Source organism: Canis lupus, chromosome 24 (genome assembly GCF_003254725.2).
Source record: "Canis lupus dingo isolate Sandy chromosome 24, ASM325472v2, whole genome shotgun sequence".
NCBI lineage: Eukaryota > Metazoa > Chordata > Mammalia > Carnivora > Canidae > Canis > Canis lupus.
The window spans coordinates 22,679,635-22,695,773 of record NC_064266.1 but is presented as its reverse complement, the minus strand read 5'-3'; the positions used below and the strand labels follow the sequence as shown (position 1 = coordinate 22,695,773).

Below are 16,139 nucleotides of genomic sequence, written 5' to 3'. Positions count from 1 at the left end.
CCAATTGGTTTGTGAAACCCAAGCCCTGTTTTGGGCACCAGCTGGTGTGCTGTCCATTTATAGTATGTTTCTGCGGGGAAAGAGATGCAGGACTTACTTCTGGGATGGCCTGGGTGAGCAGGGGCTCTAAGTAGTTTCTCTGGCTTCAAAGTTGACAAATGTTCGTTTGCTGAGCCTGTAGCATAGGCGATCCCTGCTGCATTCTGGGGACACAGAGATGAGTCAGATGAGGTCCTTGCTCTCACAGTGCTCCCAGCCTGGTGAGGGCACAAACTCCCACACAGACACATAGGGGAGTGGGATCTAGGGGACTGCAGAAGTGATGCATGTGGTGAATCCAGAGTAGGCATCTGGGAAAGTTTCCTGGAGGGGTGATGGAACTGGGCTGGGCTGTGACACCTTCTCCCTCTGGAATGAACCTGTCCTGCCCTGGCATTCATTTCTTCATTTACAGAACACTGACTCGAGGCTCAAATCAACTCCAATTTCTGAGGTTTCTAGAAACCCTCATTTTGGTGAGAGAGAGCCCTAACACACAAAACCATAGCAGAGTTCTAAGAAGGGCAGGGGTGGGTGATAAGTGAGAAACTCATAGATCTTGAGTTGTTTACTTGCGCCACATGTTTTATATCATCCCATTGAATTTTAACATCTCTATGGGGTAGATATTGTTATTCCTCTTTTTTTTAAAAAAGATTTTATTTATTTATTTGACAGGGAGAGAGAGAGAGAGAACATAAGCAGGGTAAGTAGCAGAGGGAGAGGGAGAAGCAGGCTGCCTGCTGAGCAGGGAGCCCAATGTAAAGCTCGATCCCAGGACCCTAGATCCCAGGACCCTAGAATCATGACCTTTATGACTTGAGCTAAAGACAGATGCTTAACTGGCTGAGCCACGTATTATTACTCCTATTATTATTATTATTTCTCTTTTATTGACTTGCAGAATGAGGGCCAGAGAGGTGATTTCCCTTGGCTGTGATCACATAGCTAGATAATGCTGGAGCTGGAATGCAAATCCAAGAATGCCTGTCTCTAAACTATGTCATGGGGCACCTGGGTAGCTCAGTTGATTGGGCGTCTGATTCTTGGTTTTGGCTCAGGTCATGATCTCAGGGTTGTGAGATTGAGCCCTGAGTCAGGCTCCACATTCAGTGCAGAGTCTGCTTGAGATTCTCTCCCTCTCCTCCTCCTTCCACTCAAGTACTTTCTCTCTCTCTCTCTTAAATACAGAAATAAATAAAATATAAAAAGAAAGAAAGAGGGGATCCCTGGGTGGCGCAGCGGTTTGGCGCCTGCCTTTGGCCCAGGGCGTGATCCTGGAGACCCGGGATCGAATCCCACATCAGGCTCCCGGTGCATGGAGCCTGCTTCTCCCTCTGCCTGTGTCTCTGCCTCTCTCTCTCTCTCTCTCTGTGACTATCATAAAAAAAAAAAAAAAAAAAAAAAGAAAGAAAGAAAAGAAAAAAGAAAAGAAAGAAAGAAAGAAACTATGTACTAAGGGCATTCTGTGCAGATGGAACTGCATTTTCAAAGGTGTGCAAGTTTGGAAAATCATACAGCTTCTGAGAGCTCTGAAGAGGCCAAGATGATTAGACTAGAGGGTGAGGTTAGGAATGTGGGAGGAGGTGAAGCCAGAGAGGTAGGCAAGGCTCAAATCCTGTAAAGCCTTGGATTTTGATGAAAAGTGTGGGAGCCAGAACAGGATTTCATGCAGGAGAGGAGTGTGGCTAGTGACATCAGGAGGATATTATCAGTTATATCCCCCACTCATACAGAGTGAGGAGCCTGTATTAATCAGGATGGTTTCATCTGCAAATAATAGGAACTCAATTCAAAATGGTTTGTACATTGAAGGAAATGAGCTTTTTTCCAGAATACTCAAAAGCTGTATGGCTACAGGGTAGATTCCTTTAAGGCCGCACCATCCTCAATGTGTGGAGCCTAGTCCTTGTACTCAAAAAGTGACTCATTGCTCTAGGACCAGCTCCCCTACCAGCAACTTGTAAAGGCTAGGGAGAGGAGAGAAAGAGAAGGGAGTGTGCTTTCCCTCACTTCTCATTGTCCAGAATTGTAACATTTGCCCCTTTCTAAACCAATCACAAGCAAGAGGGATGGAACCATCATGACTAGCTTTGACTAATCATGATTTTCTTCCTTGTCTGGGGAGAAGCCCAGGGCTCAGGATTCTGTTAGCAGAGAAAAGGGGAGAACGGTTTGGCTGTCAGATAGCCTGTGATGTGTCCCACCTCCATTGCCCCTTGAGACATAATCCAATAGTCAGTCCTGTTGTAAGTCATTGCTGTAATGATGAGGATGAGTCATTGAGTCATTTTTAGCCCAAACTTTAGGCCAAGGCATAGTTCTTAAAAACAACAACAACAACAAAAACAAAAACAAAAAAACCCTGCTTTTGTTTTCAACTTAATTGCTCTTCCAACTCCAGTAGGATTTGTAACTCCCTCTCACTTTCACTGCTGTTTGCCTTGGATCCTGTCTGAGCCTGAGGGATAGTCTCCTGTGATAGAAATAGCTTCTTATCTGTTTTTTCCATGGAGCTGGTCCAATAACTGCTTCCTCACCCCTTCCTGGCTTGTCTGCTCACAGGCAGAGCATACTGGCTAGGCTTTGACTGCAGAAGTCAGCTGGTTAGCAAGCTAGAAGGCTATGAGAGCATGGCAGTTGTGGGGAGGAAGGGAGGCTGCCCAGGGATTAGCAGATATAGGCACCCCTTAGTAGGGCAGCAGAGGGGACAGCCTCACTAGGTGAAGAGAGGCCAGTACTTGAGCAAGTCTTTTAACCACCTTGATGTACACACTGTCTTCCTATTACCTGATTTTAGGGATGAGGAGACTGTTGCTCATCAGAACTGGGAACAGTCCAGATGCCAGGGCAAATGTGGCAGACACTGTTGATTGCCTGCCTACCAAGTATTTTCTCTTCTTCGTTGCTAACAGAAACCTGATATTATTGGGTGAAATTTCATCTAAGTTATGACTATTCCCTTTTACTAATGATTGTGCTGGAGGTGGGCATGGAGTGCAGTCAGGCCAACGAGATACAAGTCTTCATGGGAATGTTTACTTCTCTGATAAGAAGGAGCTCTGAAGAGAAAGCCCCTTTTCTGCCTATTACCTCCCTGCTCTGGATTTTGTTCTGTAAGGAATGATTGGCTTGAGCTGTGGCAGCCATCTTGTGGCCATGAGGGGAAGGCCAAGAGAATGGCAGAGAGGCCTACCCTGAATTTAATGTCATTGAGTCACTGAACCAGTCCTAAAATTGCCTTCCTCTAGACTGCTATTTTATTTTATTTTATTTTATTTTATTTTATTTTATTTTATTTTATTTTATTTTATTTTTTAAGATTTATTTATTTATTTATTTATTCATTCATTCATTCATTCATGAGAGACACAGAGAGAGAGAGAGGCAGAGGCACAGGCAGAGGGAGAAGCAGGCTCCATGCAGGGAGCCGGATGTGGGACTCGACCCCTGGTCGCCAGGACCACACCCTGGGCTGCAGGCAGCACTAAACCGCTGTGCCACCAGGGCTGCCCCGCTTTTTTATTTTTTAATTATATTTTTATTTTTAAAAGATTTTGTTTATTTATTCACGAGAGACACAGAGAGGCAGAGAGAGAGGCAGAGACAGGAGAAGCAAGCTCCATGCAGGGAGCCTGATATGGGACTCGATCCCAGAACTCCGGGATCCCGCCCCGAGACAAAGGCAGATGCTCAGCTACTGAGCTACACAGGCGTCCTTAGACTGCTCTTTAAAATAACATTTCATTATTTTATTATTTATTTATTTATTTATTTATTTATAAATATTTTATTTATTTATTTATGAGAGACACACAGAAAGAGGCTGAGACATAGGCAGAGGGAGAAGCATGTGGGGAGCCTGGGACTCAATCCTGAGATCACAACCTGAGCCAAAGGCAGATTCTCAACCACTGAGCCAACCAGGTACCCCTATTTTTATTTTTTTATAGGCTCCATGCCTAACATTGGGCTCACACTTATGACCCTGAGATTAAGAGTTGCATGCTCTATCAACTGAGCCAGCCAGGTGCCTCTAAGACATCTTGTTATGTGAAATTATCAATATGTTTATTGCTTACGGCACTTTTATCATATATTCTCTTATTTGTAGCCAAACTCATCTAATAAATAAGCAAGAATGACCAAAATATTTTATTAACAATCAGCCTTTTTTTTTTTTTAAGATTTTATTTACTCATGAGAGACAGAGAGAGAGAGAGAGAGAGAGAGAGAGAGAGATAGGCAGAGACACAGGCAGAGGGAGAAGCAGGCTCCATGCAGGGAGCCTGATGTGGAACTCGTTCCTGGGTCTCCAGAATCAGGCCCTGGGCTGAAGGAGGTGCTAAACTGCTGAGCCACCCAGGCTGCCACCAATCAGCCTTAACGGATGAATAATGGCTGCCAAAAATTACTATGATTTATGATGTCTTTCATGAGCAAAGGATAAATAAGTGGTAGTGCAAGTGCATATCTTTACTATCCCACTCCTACCAAAGGCCAGTCCAATACCTGGCACAGAGTAGGTACTCAAGAAAACTGACTTGTTTCTGAATCTCTACTCCTACCAGGCTTTTCTCAGATCACTCTTGTCATCATTATTGCCTTTCACTTCCAGCTATCATTGTTAGTGAGATCTTCCTTTTCTAAAAAGGCATGGATTCAGGCCCAAATCAGGACTGTTTTGGTTGCAAATAAAACTCCTGTTGGGATGGCAGTTCAACTTTCTAAAGGATGAGTATCAGAAACTGGAGCATTAGCAGGTGATTGGCAGGGCCTTCCCTCTGTTTCTCCACATGCATCTCTAATTCTTTCTCTATAAACCAGCTTTCTCCTCTTCTCTATTCCCATAGCAGAAAGTAGTTGCCCCATAGCATTTATGTTGGTTCAAAACACCAGTCTAGAATCTCTACCAGACTCCATTCGGGTAGCCTGGTGTGGGTCTGGTGTTCACCTTGGTCTAGCTAGCAGAGCCAGAAGGGCAGGATCACATATTAGAACATGCATTTATGGATCAGTTGGGCAGAGAAGTAGATCTGAGCTGTTATTCTAGAATTCTACTGTCTAGCGTGGTCACCAGTAGCTCTAAGTGACTATTTGAATTTAGTTTAGTCTTTAACATATTTTATTTATTTATTCATGAGAGACACATAGAGAGAGGCAGAGACATAGGCAGAGGGAGAAGCAGGCTCCCTGTAGGAGCCTGATGCTGGGACTTGATCCCAGGACTCTGGGATCATGACCTGAGCTGAAGGCAGACACTCAACCATTGAGCCACCCAGGTGTCCCTGAATTTAATTTTAAATTAATTAAGATGAAATAAAAATAATTCAGTTCCTCATTTGTACTAGCCACATTTCAAGTGCTCAGTAGCCACAGCAGCTAGTATCTACTGTATTGGACAGTGTATATATGGAACATTTACACAAGCATAGAAAACTCTGTTGGACAATGCTATCTAGAAAGTGTCTACTATACTTAGTCAATGATGTTAGAGCTAAGAGCAGGTATATTGGTTAGGGTATAAGCTATGCTACTATAACAAGAGACTCATAAAATACTATGGCTTAAATGTAACAGAAGTCCTGGGGTACCTGAGTGGCTCAGTTGGTTGAGTATCTGACTCTTAGTTTTGGCTCAGGTCATGATCTTGAGGTCCTGGGATTGAGCCCCAAGTAGGGCTCTGCACTCAGCACAGAGTCTGTTTGTCCCTCTCTCTCCCCCTCTGCACCTCTCCCTGCTTATGTTATCTCTCTCTGAAATAAATAAGTAAAAATCTTTTAGATAGGTAGGTAGATAGATAGATAGATAGATAATAGAAGTCCTTGCTTTCTTAGGTAACAGTCCAAGTCTGACATGGTATCTCCAAAGTGTCAGCATCCATTCCTTTCTGTTTTGTTGGTCGTCTTTCCTTAGATTATGGTACATGTCCTCAGGTCAAGATGGTGCTTCATTGTCTGTGTTCCAGCCAGCTCAACCCTGTCAAGGGAAAAGAGGAGGAAAGGAAGGGTATGAATCTTTCTTTAACAGATAGAACTTGATAGTGGCATCCCTTCTGCTTTCATCCTATTGGCTAGATTTGGGCACGTAAGCCCTTGTAGTTATAAGGGAGCCTGGAAAGTGAAGTCTCAAGCTAGAGGGCTATCACTATATTAGAGGACAATTGGTAACCTGTCCCAAAGGACTCTCATTCCATGCTTCCTCTTTACAGATGAGCAGGCTGAAGAAATAGAGGCAAACAATGGCCCAATGGAAGAGCAGTCATATCTCCTGACTCCTGTCTCAGTGCTCTTTCATTGCTTTGTTGTGGCTGTTGTCCGTTTCCTTTAAGTAGCCATCCCAAAGGTCCAAATACTTCTAATTACTTGGTTAGAACTTAGTTACATGGCCATATCTAGCTGCAAAGGAGGCTGGGAAGTGTAGTTTTTCTTCCAGGTGGCATGAGTCTGTAAACCAGTGAAAACATGAGAGCATGGATGTTGGTATGCATCCAGTATTTTCTACCACACTGCCTGGTCAGAGACTTTAGCTTAGAGGAGGATAGTGATATAGAACATAAATTAAACTCTTATGAATTAGTGACAATTGTGATGTGTATGGGAGCCAATGTCACAACAGTAACTGCTGACCTGTCCTCTAACCAGTCAAGTACATGAAGGAGGTCTCACCATATTTCAAGAACTCTGCTGGTGGGACCTCGGTTGGCTGGGACTCGCCTCCTGCTTCACCCCTTCCGCGACAGCCATCTTCCCCTGGCCCCTCACCCCGGGACCTCAGTGATGCCAAACACATGTCCTTGAAGATGGCATATGTTTCGAGGAGGTGCACCTCGACTGACCCGGAGCATAGGTAAGTCTGGGGTGGGGGGAACCCAGGTAGATATGCCTTGTTGTTAAGTGGTGGGGCCAAAGGAAAGATAGCCCTGTGTTGCAAGCGACCAGCACAATGCCTGAACATAGTAGGGCTTAAGAAATATTTGTTGAATGGATGTAAGAGCAAAGTTAAGGGGATAATGGCATTCTTGGCTTTTTCCTGTGAGTAGTTCACATCTGAGGAGGAGCTTGGTCTGCGGAAGAACCCCGGGTTCCAGTCCTGGTTCGCCTTGAACTAGTCTCTGCCTCACTGACCTTTAGATTTCTCACTGGGAAATAAAGTTTTCAGACTCAGTGATCCTCTCAAGTCTTTTCTAACTCTGCTGAGGTTCTTAGAGATCTAGTAACATTCATGTCAGGGCCATGGAAAGTTACCATCCTTCACATATGAGCAGCCCTTAACAGTTCACTGATGATAAGATTGGTAACAGCCAACATTATTGAGTGTTTACATGCACAACTTAACACTCACAGTGACCCTATGAGCAAAGTCCTATTATTTCACCCCAATTTTGTAGATGAGGACAGAGAGAGGAAGTAACCTGCCCAAGATCACACAACCAGGAAGGGATGGAACTTGCTTCATTCCAGGTAGCCCCTCTGCTTTAGAAACTGTAGGTGCCTGAGTGATGGTGGTGGGTGAGTGGAGTATATGTTGATCAAGTGGGGTATGCAGTATCGGGGGTGGTATACATATTGTGAACATAAAAGTCTTCTGAACATGAAAGACTTGGGTCCTAGTTACAGCTGAGTTTCAATGCCAGGCAGGTGCTCAACATTGGCCTGGAGGTTCAGTATCCAGATCTCCTAGCCCTACCTCATGCCCCAGCCCCAGCCTGCCCCCAACAGGCAAGAACTGGTGATTACAGGTCACCTAAGGTGTTCCACAAAAGGGGCCTTTTGCGTTGGGTGAAGGTAAGGTGGTATGAGTCCTCAACACTTACAGAACATTATTAGGTTAATCGTGGTTCCCAGCCTGATCCCAGACATCACCTGAAGCATGTGTGTACATGTATTTCTGTGTGTACACATGTAGTTGACATGTAAATGCAAATGTTTATGTGTATATGTGAGCATTTGCTTGGATATGGGTATAGATTTGTGCATATGTGTTTGTGTGTGTTTATGTTAATATTCATACATATAGTATGCATGTATGCACATGTGTTTGACCATGTGCACATGTGTAACACATGTAACTTGAATATAACTGGGGTTCTTTATTAGCACTAAATATCCCAGTCAAAGGAATACAATCTGGTAACCAAAATATAATGAAAAATATTTCATACTTACACTAAGTGGTAAGATTATGTTGGGTTGCAAGTATCAGAAATGCCAGTAAATGATGGCTGAAATAAATGAGGGGTTTATTTTTCCACATGTTTAGTAGTTCAGGGTCAGCTCCTTAGGATCTTTTATCACTACTCAAGAATGCCCTTAATGAATCAGGCTTCCAGCTTCTTCTGCCTTTTTTTTTCTGCCATTTTTTAAAAAAAGATTTTTAAAATTTATTTATTCATGAGAGACACACAGAGGCAGAGACACAGGCAGAGGGAGAAGCAGGCTCCATGCAGGGAGCCCGATGTGGGACTCAATCCCAGGACTCCAGGATCGCACCCTGAGCCAAAGGCAGACACTCAACCACTGAGCCACCCAGGTGTCCCAATTCCTCTGCCATTTTTATTGTGGCATTTTCTTTTTGGAGATAGACTGGTGGCTGTGCCTCAAAGCATGTGTCTACATTCCAAATAGGAAGAAGGCAAAATGGAAAGGAACTTTTCTCCTGGCATTTTGTTCTTATGCTGCATAATAAGCCATCCTAAAATTTAGTGGCGTAGAAGATTACAGTTGATTATTTCTTCCAATTCTATAATCTGAGCTGGCTCTGCTGGCCAGTGCTTCTGCTTTATGTGGTATCTGCTGGGGCTGGAAGTATAGAATGGCTGCTTTGCTCCCATGTCTGCTGCCTTAGCTGGAATGGTTGGAACAGCTGGCTAAGCATTCCTCTTTCCATAGGCCTTTCTGTGTACCTTTTTGTGTTTCCTCTAAGGGTAGTTGGTCCAGGGTACTTGGATTTCATGGTGTGTTGGCAATGCCAGAATGTCACTTCTGCCACATTTTATTTGTCAAACCAAGTTACAAGGTCAAAGAAAAGAGAAATAAACTTCACCTCTTGATGAGGAAAGTGGGCTGTGTGTGCAGGGAGGGAAGGATTTGGTAGAGGCCATCTTTGGAGAGGAACCACCACATCTAGGGAAACTTTACCTTCATTTGGGAAGGGACACCCTCCCCAGAGACTTCTGTCTATATCTCATTGTTGGACCTGGGTCACATGGCCAGCCCTAGCTGCAAGAGAGGTGGGAATTCAAGTATTTTGTTTCCTAGTTCTGCAGCAGAGGGAGGCAAAAGTAAAGGGGTTTCAAGTAGGTCCTGCCCAACTTCATCTGTGACAGAAAAACCAGAGGAGGAGCGAATCTTTAATGGTCCACATACCATTTTATTTATTTATTTTTTAATTTAATTTTTTTCACATACCATTTTAAAATCCTTTTCCTGCCACTACTTCTCTTGGTACCTCCCTGAAACCCTACCCCAACCCCAGTTGTCCACATGGCTTTTTATCTCCTTCCCTCTCCCTTCTCTGCTCCAACTCTTTTTATATAGACTGACTTGGCCTCTCAAACCTCTTCAGTTTTTTTTTTAATTTTTATTTATTTATGATAGTCACACAGAGAGAGAGAGAGACAGACAGACAGACAGACAGACATAGGCAGAGGGAGAAGCAGGCTCCATGCACCGGGAGCCTGATGTGGGATTCGATCCTGGGTCTCCAGGATCGCACCCTGGGCCAAAGGCAGGCGCCAAACCGCTGCGCCACTCAGGGATCCCCTCAAACCTCTTCAGTTTTATGCTCTCCCCCTGCCCCTGCCACATTGGTGTATTACTTTGGTCCTATGCCACAAGGGAGAAGCTAGGGGGAGAAATTTCCCAGCAGGAGAAGCCTTCCCCTTAGAAACCAGGAGACAAAAACAAGATCATGAAACTTACATGGGGATTTTGGCTCCTATCACACATGTTTGACTATGTGTTTAATTTGTATGTATATGCTTCTGTGTGTACATGTCATAGTCTCTTGTCCCTAGACCCCATGAAGCCCCAATTGTGGCTGGAGCCCCAGCGGTGAGTGTCACTCCTGATTGTCTCATGAGTATCCTGTGGTTTCTCCTGGTTTTGCAGTGAATGGGATTTGGGGCCAGATTTCAAGGTTGGCCAGCTGCAGCCTAGTGGACTGGTCCTCCCTTCCTCTCTGTTTGTGCCTGCAGGTATTTGGAGATCTGTTCAGCAGATGGCCAAGACACCCTCTTCCTGAGGGCCAAGGATGAGGCTAGTGCAAAGTCGTGGGCAGCTGCCATCCAGGCTCAGGTCAACGCTCTGATGCCTTGGGTCAAGGACGAGCTGCAGGCACTGCTGGCAGCCACCAGTACAACTGGAAGCCAAGACATCAAGCAGATCGGCTGGCTGACTGAGCAGGTGCCTGCTGGGCCAGGCATCTGTCCCCCACCTCCAACCCTCCCCTGGAGCTAACCACATTCCTGTTTACCATCCCACTTTACCCTGGCCCTCTGACCTCTCCCCTCTGTGCCCCATCTCACTGTTGCCTTACCCCTTGCAGCTGCCCAATGGGGGCACAGCACCTACCCTGGCCTTGCTGACTGAGAAGGAGCTGCTTCTCTACTGCCATCTACCCCAGACCCGTGAGGCACTGAGCCAGCCAAGCCGTACTGCCCCGCTCATTGCTACCAGGTATCCATGGGCAGGTGAGGGTGTCTGTCTCAACCAGAGATTGGGGGGTGATGCTGTCAATGAGCCTCAGGAGTGGGGGATTCCAGGCCTTTACTGCCCTGAGTTATCTCCCGGGTGACCTGAAACAAGTCTCTATGTTGTCTGGGCCTCAGTTTCTTCATCTGTGAGATGGGGACTTGCAAGAGAAGGATGTGAGGTCCCACTAGTCACTCACTGATTGACGCCTACTCTGCCCAATCTGTGCAGCATGGTTCAGGGGATAGGGAGCTGATCCCAACAGTCTGCCCTTAGTGAGCACCCAGTCTGGTAGGGAAGGCTGACCTAGGAACAGCCTTCATAGTGCAGAGCTGTAGAAGCCATTTAACTCTGCCTGGCCTGATTGGGAAACCTTTAGGAAGAGGTGCTATTGAGCTGGATTTTGATGGATGAGTAGAAGTTTGCTATTTAAGAAAGAGTGGAAGAACATCACAGTGAGAACAACATGGACAAAGTTATAGAACTATTAAGGGCTATAGTGTGTTCATAGAGCTCTGAGTGTGCTATAACCAGTATGTTGAATCTATACAGGAAATGGAGAGAAATGAGACAGGAAGTTGTAGGGCTTGACCTTGCAGAACCTCTCCTGCTTGGTTAAGGAATGCTAGTAGTGGGGATCCCTGGGTGGCGCAGCGGTTTGGCTCCTGCCTTTGGCTCAGGGCGGGATCCTGGGGACCCGGGATCGAATCCCACGTCGGGCTCCCAGTGCATGGAGCCTGCTTCTCCCTCTGCCTGTGTCTCTGCTTCTCTCTCTCTCTCTCTCTCTGTGTGTGACTATCATAAATTAAAAAAAAAAAAAAAAAAAAAAAGGAATGCTAGTAGCTTTATCTTAAGAGTTGTGGCAGAGTGGAAAGGTTTTAGCCTGGGAGTGAGGTGATGTGGGTTGCGTGTGTGTGTGTGTGTTTTAATTTTTTAAATTATTTTTTAAGCTTTTAAAATAAAAAAATTCCTATATTTTTATTTATTATTATTTTTTAAATATTTTATTTATTTATTCATGAGAGACACAGAGAAAGAGAGGCAGAGACACAGGCAGGGGGAGAAGCAGGCTCCATGCAGGGAGCCCGATGTGGGACTCGATCCCAGGACTTCAGGATCACGCCCTGGGCTGAAGGCAGGCGCTAAACCGCTGAGCCACCCAGGGATCCCTTATTATTATTTTAAAAATATTTTATTATTTGAGAGAGACAGAGAGCTCAAGAGAGAGCAAGAGGAGGAGAGGGGCAGAGGGAGAGAAAGAAGCAGACCCCCCTACCCCCTCTCACTGAGCAGGGAGCCCTACATGGGAGTTTGATCCCAGGAACCTGAGATCATGACCTGAGCAGAAGGTAGATGCTCAACTGACTGAGTCACCCACCCTTTATTTGTTTATTTTAGAGAGATAGAGAAAGAGAGAGCACACAAATGAGCAGGAAGGGGTGTAGAGGCAGAGGGAGGAGAGAGAGAATCCCAAGCAGACTCCCTGCTGAGTGCAGAACCCAAAGCAGTGTTGGATCTCATGACCCCCCAAGATCATGACCTGAGCTAAATTCAAGAATCAGATATTTACCCAACTGAGCGACCCAGGTGCCCAGACTTGGGTTGAGTTTTAAAAACACCCCTGTGGCTGCCACGTGGAAAATGCACTGGAGGGGGCAGGATGGAAGCTGGGAGGCTGGTGCAGTCATGCAGGAGAGATGGTGGAGGTGGGTGGAGGCAGCAGATGGAGAAGAAAGGCCGCATTTGAATTGGAAGACACATGGGTGGTAAAATTAACTGGGTTTAGTGCTTGCCAGATGGGGAGGGTGAGGGAGGTGTCCAGGATGAATGGATGAATGGGAGGTTTGGAGCGTGTGTCTGGGCAAGCAGTGGGATTAGGGGTGGGAGTGCAAAAGGGGGAGGCTGGAGCAAGATGCTGAGTTGAGTGCAAAGTGTGTGTGGGGGGGGTGACGGATAGGGAGCTTACAGAGGAATCTTGGGGAATTGTGAGTTTTAGTTCCAAGCTGGAAAATGGGAAACAGTGTCAGCAGCAGCTCTAGCAGGTAGCTGAAATTACGAGAGAGAGTGTGTGGAGTGAGAAGCAAAGAGAGCTAAGGGCCAGAACTCTGAGTCTGTTGCCCAGAGAGGGGAAGTAAGCTGCCCAAGGTTACACAGCAAGTGGGAATCAGACTGAGTGCCTGGGCCCTTGCTGCTCATGTCTCTTCCTCTGGGTGGGGCTCTGGCCCATGTGTTAGGAGCCAGCTGTCTACCAGGAATAAGCAGGTCATGGATTGCCAAACTAATCAAGTGACTCATTAATTTGGGTCACAAATGTTTATTGAACACCTACTACATGCCAGTCATTGCTTTATTTTTATTTTTTATTTTTTAAAATTTATTTATTTGAGAGAGAGAGAGAGAGAGAGAAAATGAACAAGCAGGGGGAGTGGAAGGCAGAGGGAGAGGGAGAAGCAGGCTGCCTGTGGAGCAGGGAGCCAGATGCAGAGATGCAGAGCTCAATCGCAGGACCCTGGGATCATGATCTGAGCCAAAGGCAGACTTTTAACTGACTGAGCCCCTGGGTGCCCCCCAGGCATTGTTTTAATTGCTCAGAATAGAATGGTGAGCAGATTAGACAAAAATTTGTATCTTAGATGATATTCTAGTTAAAAAGATGATCAAAAGCCAAGTGAGGGATCCCTGGGTGGTGCAGTGGTTTGGCGCCTGCCTTTGGCCCAGGGCGCGATCCTGGAGGAGACCCAGGATCGAATCCCACGTCGGGCTCCCGGTGCGTGGAGCCTGCTTCTCCCTCTGCCTGTGTCTCTGCCTCTCTCTCTCTCTCTGTGTGACTATCATAAATAAATAAAAATTTAAAAAAATTATTAAAAAAAAAAAGCCAAGTGAAATAAATAAAGAATAAGTATCATTTCTGGTATCATGATGAAAAGTAAGGCTAGTGAGTGCCAGGGGTGTTATTTTAGACAGAGCGGTCAGGGAAGGCTTCTCAGAGGAGATGACATTTGAGCAAAGATCTGAAGGAAGTGAGGGAGTGAGCAGTGCAGATCATCAGGGAAGAGTGCACTTGACAGAGGGAACAGTGTGTGCAGAGCTGTTGAGGCAAGAATGTGTTTGGTGTGTTTGAAGACCTGGTATGGCTGGAGCTGAGGGAGCAAGGGGGAGGGTGGCAGGAGATGGGCTCCTGTGAGTCAGTCAGGGGCCAGCTGGAAGTCCTGTTCACCAATTAGATGGTAAAGGAGTCACAGCGTTCCTTCCCGGGTCACCACCTATTTCCCCACAGTGTGAGACCTCATACTTAGCACTCTCCCCTTTGCCCCTAGGCTGGTGCACTCAGGTCCCTCTAAGGGTTCAGTGCCCTATGATGCAGAGCTCTCTTTTGCCCTGCGTACGGGCACACGTCATGGTGTGGACACTCACCTGTTCAGCGTGGAGTCACCACAGGAGCTGGCCACCTGGACCCGGCAACTGGTGGACGGCTGTCACCGGGCTGCCGAGGGTGTGCAGGAGGTGTCTACAGGTGGGCTGGGCAGATCTGGGCGTGCCTCTCTGGTAATGAGCCTCTCACCCCTAGAGGCATCCAAATTTCCTTTTTTAGGGTACTTCAGGAAAGGGATAAAAAGTGGGGTTTGGGGTCTTCAAGGGCTCTCTCTTTTGGATGTGCAGGTGTCTCAGTAGATAGTAAGACTCTTTACTCTGGGTTTTCTTGCCCTGGCTTTGTGATTCCAAGACATGGCACTTGGAGTATGATTGCCAGGTAAAATATAGGACACCTACTTAAATGTGACTTTCACATAAACCACGAATCTTTTTTAGTATAAGTATGTCCAAATTATCCATTGTTTATCTGAAATTCACATTTACCTGGGCAATTCTACAGGTGTCTAAGGTCTCCAAGGGTCATGCTTTGTGGGTCTACTGATACCTTTATAGGGAGTAAGGGAGTGGGCCTTCTGAGCATGGTAGAGTTTAAGCTTTCCCTTTTGGTGTTTCTGGAAGTGGGACTTGAAGTGGGTTATAGTTTCTCTGAGGGACCATTTCTCTGTATTTTAGGGTGGGGGCAACTCTATGCAGGGTGAAAGTGCAGATGACATAACAGGCAGTGAACTTCCCATCCTGAGTGGTATTCAAGCCCCATTTGTGGAGTTGCTGGTGAGGGCTTATGGGTCTCTGAGATGCCATCTGTGCCTGTATCCACATGCCTCCCTGCAGCCTGTACATGGAATGGCCGTCCCTGCAGCCTCTCCGTGCACATCGACAAGGGCTTCACACTGTGGGCGGCTGAGCCTGGCGCTGCCCGAGCTGTGCTGCTTCGACAGCCCTTTGAGAAGCTGCAGATGTCCTCGGATGACGGTGCCAGCCTCCTCTTCCTGGACTTCGGGGGTGCTGAAGGAGAGATTGTGAGTGGAGGGGGTGGGGGGTTATGTTCTCCTGGAGGCCAGGCTGGATGGGGCTCCTGACCCTTCTCTCCATCCACCCTGCAGCAGCTGGACCTGCATTCGTGCCCCAAAACCATGGTCTTCATCATCCACTCCTTCCTCTCAGCCAAAGTCACCCGCCTGGGGCTTTTGGCCTAGAGGTCACCAGATGCACTAGCCCTGAAGAGAGGGTGTCTGCCACGTGGCGTGACCTGGCCCTCCGCTGACTGCCTGCTCATCACTGGGCTGAGGGAAGGGAGAGGAAAGGAATAAGTGTGCAAAGTCCCGGCCTCTAAGGGACTCCCTTAGAGGCTGGGATAGTCTTGGGACTGGGAACCAGACTCAGGACACAGTGGATCCTGCCTGTGATGGGGTAACCTCCTAGCTGCCCCACCATTCCCCCACCAGTGCCTTTTGCAGAGAGATATTTTGTGTACACAAAAGCCATTCCGAGCCTGGGACCTGCCCCTGTGGGGATCTTGACCCCAGACAACAACTGCCAGGCCTCCTAGAGGCCCCTACACCACCCTCAGAGGCCTCATCTGAAGCTGGAGTTCCCTGGGGTCCATGGCAAGAGAAAGAGGAGGAACCTTTCTGTTCATTTCTCCCCTCAGCTCCACCACCTTGGGGCATCGGTTTTTCTTCTCATCCTCTCTCCTCCTTACTCTTGGGCAAATAAACAGCCTGTGAGCACATAGGCAACCTGGCCTAGCGTTTGTGGTTTGTACCTTGGCCTCTGGACTCTTTGGTAGCCATGGTAGTCCCAAGAAGGACCAGACCCAGGATTGGCAGTCCTTTTTCTGGAGAAGAGCAGACCTGTAACCACAGGCCCATAAAGAAAGTGTATTTGTTATCTATTATTGCATGACAAATGATCCCCAAATCTAACAGCTTGAAACAACTAATTAATTAATTAATTAATTAATTATTTATTTAATTTATTCATGAAAGAGAGAGAGAGGCAGAGACAGAGGCAGAGGCAGAAGGAGAAGCA

At 46.6% G+C, this 16,139-nt stretch overlaps 1 protein-coding gene across 5 annotated transcripts in view; it reads left to right on the top strand.

Annotated features, from left to right (window-relative positions):
- SNTA1 (syntrophin alpha 1) overlaps positions 1-15,847 on the top strand; it is a 32,075-nt gene extending 16,228 nt beyond the window's left edge. For 2 of the 5 annotated variants that reach the window (XM_049100529.1, XM_035705711.2), the window contains exons 3-9: positions 5,956-6,048; positions 6,684-6,888; positions 10,238-10,445; positions 10,588-10,732; positions 14,051-14,247; positions 14,940-15,127; positions 15,212-15,847. In XM_049100529.1, coding sequence (XP_048956486.1) covers positions 5,956-6,048; positions 6,684-6,888; positions 10,238-10,445; positions 10,588-10,732; positions 14,051-14,247; positions 14,940-15,127; positions 15,212-15,323 — 1,148 coding nt within the window. In that variant the 3' untranslated portion in view covers positions 15,324-15,847. The remainder of the gene's footprint in view (positions 1-5,955; positions 6,049-6,683; positions 6,889-10,237; positions 10,446-10,587; positions 10,733-14,050; positions 14,248-14,939; positions 15,128-15,211) is intronic. The other 3 variants (XM_049100530.1, XM_025469743.3, XM_035705710.2) reach the window with 3 other exon arrangements.
- The last annotated feature ends 292 nt before the right edge of the window (positions 15,848-16,139 follow it).